The sequence below is a fragment of the Acanthopagrus latus genome, chromosome 8 (genome assembly GCF_904848185.1).
Source record: "Acanthopagrus latus isolate v.2019 chromosome 8, fAcaLat1.1, whole genome shotgun sequence".
Taxonomy (NCBI): Eukaryota; Metazoa; Chordata; class Actinopteri; order Spariformes; family Sparidae; genus Acanthopagrus; species Acanthopagrus latus.
The window spans coordinates 53,154-62,500 of NC_051046.1; the positions used below are offsets into that span (position 1 = coordinate 53,154).

At 40.1% G+C, this 9,347-nt stretch overlaps 1 protein-coding gene across 2 annotated transcripts in view; it reads right to left on the bottom strand.

Moving 5' to 3' along the window:
• Positions 1 to 9,347, bottom strand: part of lamb4 (laminin, beta 4) — a 42,291-nt gene that overhangs the window by 18,051 nt on the left and 14,893 nt on the right. The window contains exons 3-11 of one of the 2 annotated variants that reach the window (XM_037106422.1): positions 9,083 to 9,164; positions 7,423 to 7,475; positions 5,175 to 5,359; positions 4,099 to 4,234; positions 3,502 to 3,575; positions 2,132 to 2,320; positions 1,116 to 1,179; positions 735 to 949; positions 121 to 241 (exon numbers count right to left, since the gene is read on the bottom strand). In XM_037106422.1, the coding sequence (XP_036962317.1) occupies positions 121 to 241; positions 735 to 949; positions 1,116 to 1,179; positions 2,132 to 2,320; positions 3,502 to 3,575; positions 4,099 to 4,234; positions 5,175 to 5,359; positions 7,423 to 7,475; positions 9,083 to 9,150 (1,105 nt within the window). In that variant the 5' untranslated portion in view covers positions 9,151 to 9,164. Of the gene's footprint in view, positions 1 to 120; positions 242 to 734; positions 950 to 1,115; positions 1,180 to 2,131; positions 2,321 to 3,501; positions 3,576 to 4,098; positions 4,235 to 5,174; positions 5,360 to 7,422; positions 7,476 to 9,082; positions 9,165 to 9,347 lie in introns of those variants that run through there. The other variant, XM_037106423.1, reaches the window with a different exon arrangement.

The window sequence follows — 9,347 nt, forward strand, 5'->3', positions numbered from 1 at the left end:
ACAAATCACACTGAAGACTCATGTGATGAAAAAAGGTTACTTTTTACCTGTACTGTAGATGAAATAAAACTGAACTGTGTCTACATTTTTGTCAACATAAAGATTAAATCATGTTTTTACTCCTGCAGATGTCGATTGTGTCTTCTCCTCCTGGCCTCCAGGGGGAGTCATGGTGAAAGTCCTGACATCTCTCACAGTTCTCTCCAGCTGTGTTGTGCCAACAGACACATCGACCATGAACCTGAAGAACAGAAGAAAAAACAATACCTGCAGAAACTTCCTGACAAATCATGTGTGGACTTGTTCATACATTCACAGTCACTGTCCTCGTGTCTGAACTGTTACTACTACAAGGCAACTTTGATTTTAGATTAAAATCCACATCCCAGAATGTTTTATTCTGAAGTTATTCTGGTGGCAGTGAAAATCAATATCTACAAATTCCAGACCAGGAAACATCCAATGTGTGGCAGGTTTCAATAAAAATGTGTTAAATTACAGACTCTTCAACCAGGAGATGTTTTAAAAGTGTAGACATTGTATTGTATGTGTTTAATGCAGTGTGTCAGTCTATATTTAACTATATATTTATCCATTCTGACACAAAATCCCAGAAGAATCTGATGGCAGAGGAGACAAACTGTTTAATTACATCTTAATATCAAACAGCTCAGGACACTGCAGTTCTGATTCAGACCAGTCCAGAACTGATCTGGCCCACTTGTGGTCCATACCATGCCAGTCTGGGTGAAGACATCGCCCCGTCTTCGGTCCACAGGTGTACACTGGCTGGCGTGTCCGTTACAGAAACAGCTGCCTCGGACCACCATGTTGTAAAGAGCGTAGTAATATTTGTCCTGAGGGTTCCGGCGTCTTCGACCGAGTAGCGTGTCCCCCAGCGTGAAGAGACGAGTGAAGTTAACCCGAATATTCGTCACGGTGATTAGATCTGAGGAAGAAAACATGTTGAAATAACTGATGTGTTTCTTCTGTCTGATATAAACATGTCTGTAAAATTGTCATACTGAGGTACAAGTACTGAAGTACTTCATTGTAGCAGTACAGTGCATATGATAATACATGGTGGGGAATCTCTGTGTGAGCAAGATTCTCACCTTGGATGTTGGGTGCATAAGGGTTTTCTATTTCAAAGATGGGATCCAAAGCTTTTAGCACCACCTGGGGGACAAACAGAATGAAACATCTTCAGTAAAAACAAGACTGGAAAACAAATCAACAGATTAAGATAAAGAGGAAGATGTTAAAGATGGCAATGTTAAAGATGGATATGTTAAAGATGAAGATGTTAAATATGGAGATGTTAAAGATGGAGATGTTAAAGATGAAGATGTTAAATATGGAGATGTTAAAGATGGATATGTTAAAGATGAAGATGTTAAATATGGAGATGTTAAAGATGGATATGTTAAAGATGAAGATGTTAAAGATGAAGATGTTAAAGATGAAGATGTTAAATATGGAGATGTTAAAGATGGATATGTTAAAGATGAAGATGTTAAAGATGAAGATGTTAAAGATGAAGATGTTAAATATGGAGATGTTAAAGATGGATATGTTAAAGATGAAGATGTTAAAGATGAAGATGTTAAAGATGAAGATGTTAAATATGGAGATGTTAAAGATGGAGATGTTAAAGATGAAGATGTTAAATATGGAGATGTTAAAGATGGAGATGTTAAAGATGAAGATGTTAAATATGGAGATGTTAAAGATGGATATGTTAAAGATGAAGATGTTAAAGATGAAGATGTTAAATATGAAGATGTTCAAGAGGAAGATGTTCACATATGTGTCTCTAATTGTCTTTTTTCTTTTCAAAAACTATAAAATAAATAAGTTTGTTGTAATTACTTTAGTCCCATGTCAACATCATGTGACTGCCTAGATTTGTCTGAGACCTGCTGAGACCTCCTGACCCTCAGGTGTGGAACCTCAGGACTATATTATTATTAATTACCTTGATGTTTGATTGTGATTATTTAGGTATTCATCTCTGGTTTCTCTGGTTGAGAAGGAATCACTGCGATGTCATGAATTCATGTCTCTGTGTGTAAGTGTGTTCTTGAGTGTGTGTGTGTGTGTGTAAATAAAGCTGAGTTGAAAGTGTTACCTCTCCATCAGTGGATGGCTGTGAGCCGGAGTATCTGCTGTCACAGATGACGTCGTCGACGCTGTTAGCTGGTTGGTTTGACACTGAAGGAAAATTAAGCGAACAATCTTCTGCGAAAAAACGAAAAACTTTCCAACTTTGTCCAAAATCCTTCGAACGCTCTACCAACATGGCTGCTGGTCGAAAGCTCTGCAGAGCAAGAAGTGACAACACAGAATAGTGATGAACCCTGCAATGTGTTTTGTTATTGTTGTACTTTAAACATATGTACATACAGACATATACTGTGTACACTGAGACCACTTAAAAACATTTTCAGATTTGCCCGAATCACAAATTATACTCTGAGACTTATTTCTGTGTATCATGTGATTTAACAGGACACTGGATTAATGTTGGATATTTTCCACCTAACAAAAACACAACTTTCACTGAGCATGACAGCGTCAATACTAGGGAAAACAACAATTAGTGTGACGGAGACTCTGTGAGAGACTAAGAATTGAGTGAAGGTGCAGCAGTCAACCACAGCAAGAGCCTGGATAGGAGGATGGAGGGAAGAAGCTGTTACTCAAGACAAACGACATTAAAGCACACCTGGAGCTTAATACAACGCTTACCCAGCTATAATGTGAAACCAGGTTCTGAGGTCAGGTGAGAGCAAGACAAAACATTTTAGGCATCCTGTATAACACTATTTGGCAAAACTTCAACTGGAGCCAATCTGCCAGGAGGAACAAGAACAATCACAATCAACTGAAAAATGACTTTAGAGTAGGCTATATGGCTTTTCAGTAAAAATACTATATGACTGGCTGAGTGTGGGCTGAGGCCAGGTTGGCCCCCAGAATCTCTCTCTAGATGTGGGCCGGCTCTGATACAGTGGTCTGATCAGCCAGCAGCTCTCTCTAACCTTAACCCAGGATCAACTCGTTCGTCAGCTCACATGCTGGGTTCAGGGCGCTGTTGGGCTGTTTGGGCTGCCTGAGTCAAAACTGAGTGCTGACGGATTTAGTGGCTGTTAGCTGAAGTCAATGAAACATTAAAATCCAAACAAAATGTGTCCACAACTGTGAAATGATGCAAATGTCACATTAAACAGATCAACCCATTTTAGAGTTGCAGGTGATATCAGTGTAGGTCTGAGTTCAATATTTAAAAAAGTTGAAAATATTTTACAGGAAAGACAAAACAGAAAGAGTATCAATTGTATGAAAAAGGAAGAAAAATAAACTAAACATGTCTGATCAGCCAATCAGAATTACAGAAGTCACCAAGTCATTAACATTAAACCCTATGATCATTAATAATTAATCCGAGCACATTATAAACAGTATATATATCCACTAAAGTGTAGCTGAGTATTTTACCTTGAAGGTGAGGACCAGGTGACTGAATTGGAACACTGCTTCCAGATCTAGCCTGATGCTAACGTGATGAACACCTGCAGATGACACGGTAGAGACTAACTGCACATGTAAACATTGTTAAATTCATTATGATGAATTAAAACTATTGATGGTGACATGTTGAGGGTTAACTAAACATTTTTAAATACATTGTTGAATTGCACTGATGTTCTTATCGGTCACAGAGAGCAGAGTGACCTTAGCTCAGCTCACTTATAGACAAAAGCTGCTCAGCTAACTGCTCAGAGCTGATGATTTCATTTGTTTGTAGACAGACAAAAAAATTACCTAATTTCACAATAATTATTGTTAAAGACACTTAGAGACCAACTCTCGATGAGATCCAACAGATTTCATGATGCTGCTTCTCTTCAATCTGAAACTCCGTGTTTTTTCTTTCTTTTGGTATTAAACTGAGAAATGGGCATCATGTTTTACATTCAGGGTTTTTTTGGACAATCTGTGTCATGATGAATGACTTTATTTAAAGAGCATTAAAATACTGAAAGTTTAGCAGAGATCAGCTGCTCTCTGATTGGACAGTTTCACCTGACTTACCGTTCTCAGACTGCCACCACTTCATTTTTCTCTCGGGGTCGAAGGTCGTGATGACGTTCTCAATGCGGTGGCTGTTGGGGTTGCTATAGCGATTGTACGGCAGCCGTGAGTCACACGTGAAACATTTCTGTTCCTCCTGATGGACAATGACAAATTAAACCAAACTGATCAATAATAATTCAATCAATACTCCAGCATTCCCAGTCGCCATCTTAAGCTGTCGGATTTCCTTTAGCAGTCTCTGACTCTTTGACCCATTCCAATAAAAAGGGATTGAACTACTTTCTACAATTCATTTCACTTAACGGACAACTGATGGATGTAGAAGACGTCAGTGTCCATCTGCTGCTGACAAGCTGAAGCTGAATCACTAAAGCTGAGCTACATGGCGCCCCAGGATCCATTATTTTTACAATGTTTTCTTCCTGTTCTTTTTACAGTGGACACAATATTTTATTTCTCACTATTTTTACAGTGTGGGGAAGTCAGATATGTCACAGAAAAGCAGAACAGCAAAGAACGTTAAAGAACATTAAAGAACAGCAAAAAACATTAAAGAACAGCAAAGAATAGCAAAGAACAGTAAAGAACAGCAAAGAACATTAAAGAACAGTAAAGAACATTAAAGAACATCGAGGAACATTGAAGAACAGTGAAGAGCAGGCTGAAGACGTGAAGTGGGAGAAATATGCAGGAATGAGGAGAAGAATTAATTCCTGAGGGAGGAGAGAAGCTTGTGGATAATAAAACAACAGATCAGAACATGTTGGAGACTGAATGTCAGAGTGAGAGCCAGAAACATGTCACACAGAGTTCACTGTATTGTACACTGTGTGTGTGTGTGTGTGTGTGTGTGTGTGTGTGTGTGTGTGTGTGTGTGTGTGTGTGTAGGTTTGTAGGATAAGCCTACTTCATTTTCTGACACTTTCAGTAGTTTTATATTTCTTATACTACTTATAGTTCCCACCTACTGTGTTAGTAGTAGCAGTATGCACAGTACTTATATTTGACCGTGACATGATTTCATGTGCAGACACCCCGTGACCTCATAACCCTGCCCCTGGGTGACCTCTGACCTCCAGGTATCCAATAATGCAGTAGTTCTGTGGTCCATCCAGGCCGCAGGTGGAAGAGGCCGACAGCTGCGCCGCTCGACCCACCATCAAGTCACCGAGCTGGGGGTTACAGGAGCCAGTGGGACACTGATCCTGGAGATCCTGGAGATCCTGGAGGTCTTGCAGCTGAGTCCCTGGAAGAAAAACTGCAGAAAAACAGAAGCCCATATTCAGAAGAGCTCTTTAAACTGAGAGTATGAACCTTAAACTGAATTAAGCCAAGGCGAGTACATGACATGGACCCATTGACCCTTGCCAATGCACCATTACACATTATAACAGATATTTCTATTCCAAGCTCTTCTCCTCAGTCTGTGCTTATCTTATTAAGAGTTACATTATTGTATGAAATGATAGTAAGGGTGTCACAATTTTGATTTTAAATCGAAATCGACCGAAATGATGTCACAATCTTGAAAAAATGGAATTGCTGATGCTGCCACATCCCCATGTCATGTCCGGTCAGCTTGCCAAGAAAAAAACACACAAGTGTTGAAGTGCTGCGAGTCAACCTCTAACTTGGCTACTAGCTAAGCCAGTAGCTATTAGCTACAGCCAGCCAAACGATAGCATGGTGTTACACCATTCCTGTTCGGCTCCTGGACCGTGGTCAGGAAGCACAAGGGAGATGATTTCCTGCAGGGACGAAGTTTGTGTTTACCTTGGGGCTGAACCACTTTCATGTGTTAAGCTGGTTGGGAAATAATACCTGGGAGCTTTGCTGTATCTGGGGGAGCCATCGCCTTTATTCACAGCCAAACTGCAGCCTATATTGTACTGCACTTTATTGCTGTCGCTACTCCTGCTACTCCTTTAGCTTCTCCTTCCTCTCCCATTCATTCACTGGCGTCCTTGCTGCCAGTATTTTACAGTGAAATTCTTTACAGTGATGACAACATTCACGCACTATGTGCGTGTACCATATTCTTCCACTGACAGCACGACTAACACAGCAGGGCATCTCCGCAGGAACCACAAAAACAGCTGTTAAACCAACACCTGTAACACAAACTACTCTTCCGTCTTCATTTGGAATTAAAAATCAAGAACTGAATCGAACCGTGACCTTAGAATCGAAAATTTAATCGAATCGAGCATTTGGAGAATTGTGATACCCCTACATGGGGCGGCTATAGCTCAGTGGGTAGAGCAGGTCATGTAGTGATTAGAAGGTCACTGGTTCGAGCCCCCCGGGCTAGACTGGGCTGAGCTGTGTGTCAAAGTGCCTTTGAGCAAGATACCAAACCCCAAATTGCTCCTGATGTGCAGCTGGCACCTTGCATGGCAGCCTCAGTGTATGAATGGGTGAATTTGGCCAGTACTGGAAGGTGCTTTGAGTACTGGAAAAAGTGCTAAATAAATGCAAGTCCCTCTGCGCAAAAGCACCTAAAAGACACTCAGACTATGAGAAACAAGATTTACTGGCTTTGAGCATTCTAAGCATCATGTCTGGAGGAAACCAGACCAATACCACCCCAACAGTGAAGTATGGTGGTGGCAGCAGCATGACATAGGGTGTTTTTCAGTTGCAGGGACTGGCCGGGACTGACGGAGTTGAACGGAGCAAAGTATAGAGATATCCTTTACGTAAACCTGGTCCAGAGCACTCGGGACCTCAGACTGGGCCGAAGGTTCACCTTCCAACAAGACAATGACCCTAAGCAGTGGTTTTAGGGACAACTCCATGAATGTTCTTGAGTGGCCCAGCCAGAACCCTGACTTGAACACAATCCAACATTTCATTGAACACTGGCGGCCCACATCCAACCTGACAGAGCTTGAGAAGATCTGCAGAGAAGAATGTCAGAAAAATCCCCAAAGCCAGGTGTGCAAAGCTTTTTCACGTTGGATCCAAGAAGACTTGCTGCTGTAATTGCTGCCAAAGGTGCTTCAATTAAGTACTAAGTAAAGGTTCTGCACACTTCTTTTAATATGATATTGTAGTTTTCCCTTTTCTACTATATGAATGCACTATACATATATGGATTTATATGTACACATACACACATATGCACACAAAACACATATATAGGTATATATGGGTGTGTGTGTGTGTGTGCGTGTGTACTGTGCATATAGATAGATAGATCGATAGATCGATAGATCGATAGATCGATAGATAGATAGATAGATAGATAGATTTATGTGTGATACATAAGGAAAACCAGGGAAGAAAACAATAAGTTTCCTTTAATCCTTTCCAACTCACCAATTAAAATGATGAAGATCATGTTGACAAGCTGCTGTGGACTCTGGTGGATCCTTGTGGAGCACAAAAGTTACCACCAGTTATTCAGACACGTGATAAATGTAACAGTTTGTTGTGTGATGCCTGATCTGAGGTCAGATCTCAGGAAACAAACCTCAACACACTCGTGTGTGTGTGTGTGTGTGTGAATGACACGTCTCATAAATCCAAAACAATCTGCAGACAAATATTTGACATTCAAACACAACCTGAATCTTTACCATCACTCTTAGCATGTGGCTAACAGCTGAGAGGTTAACTTTAGATGAAATATGGATTCAGTTTTAAATGAAGATGATGATGCTAATGATTCTGACTGCATGTCGCAGAGTGTAGTGAGGTGTAATTCCTGTTATAGAATATTTTTAAATATGTAATATATAATCAACAGAAACATGAAATAACTGGAATGATCTTGACAATGTTCAGACAGCAACACTTGACATAGAATAGAGTTGTGTGAAGCCTGAAGGGACTGATGAACTTTAACGGGAATGTTTGGGCCTCAGCAGTAATTGTGGGGATTTACTGAACTTCACTGCAATTCCACTCTGAGTACAACTGTACACACAACTGTAGTGTAACATGTGAAATGTATATTGTGCAGTTCTGCTTGTTGATAACAGCAGCACTGTTAATATTTGATTGTGATAAGTGGTATGATCTTCAGACGGACAGACAGCAGAGAGGGAGAACAGATCGACAAAGACAAAATCTACATTCTGATCTACAGACAATCATTTGTCTCACCTGAAGTTCAGGTGCGCAGGTTAAAAAAAAATCTGACTGAAGCTCATTTTCCAAGTGACTCTATAAAGTACAAACTGGCACAAGCTAGATTCCCTACCGTCTAATTCACAGAAAAACTACGAAATACAAGGCGTTAATGGCATAACTGCAGGAGTTAACATGGGACTGAAAGAAATCATTCAGCCAGAGAAAAGATAAGATCTGTCAGTTGTGCTTAATCATATTAACAATGATTAGAGACCCTCATTGGTCACATAAAAACAATTCTTCAGTCAGTCAGTCAAGTTGCAGACTTATAGACTCACAACAGTATATTCTTTATAATAAGCAGTTTTTCTGTCAGATGTGTGAGACAGAAAATGAGAGTGAAGCACAGTAATCAACACAGACGGCTTCAGGGTCATATTTACTGCATATCTGAGGTTTTGTACTATAAATGTTACTTCAGGTTTGCCCCCTTTGCTCCATTAGAGTTTAAATCTGCTCCCTTCAATATGAACTTAATGCTCACCAGTGCAATCAAAGCCAAACTTGTATCTGACATACAGCATATCAATAAGACCTTTGGCTTAGCACTGTTTGAAAAACAGATTGTCTGCTGTAACTACACGAACACACATCAGCAGCTCAGTCCAACAGTTTAGATAGTAAAGAGTTTCTGTTTGACATTACAGAGCAACATATGAACTCAGAGTAACACAATATAATACAGATATTAAACATCACAGTTTCATGAAACAATCAGTTACTGCAGCTTTCTGTCATCAATCACCACAAGGTCAAAATGGTTCACTTCTCATTCAGTCACAGTTCAGACCACCAGCAGGGTCGACTTTTGATTTATTAAAAAAGAAGCAGTATGTGAACGTACCTGCTTCTGCTGCCACCAGGAAGGAATGAACACACCTGGGCAGGTAAGAGCACACCTGAGACAAACATAGCCCGAGGGTACCCTGTCAATGAGACACACACACACAGAGAGAGAGAGAGAGAGACAGAGAGAGAGAGAATTTTTTTCACTTTCAAGACCTCTGTATTTGCTTAACACCATTTTTAAATACAATAACAATGCTTTTTCAAGACAAAAACAAAATGTTGAGTGAATAAAAATGAAAAAATAAATAAAATGACAAAGC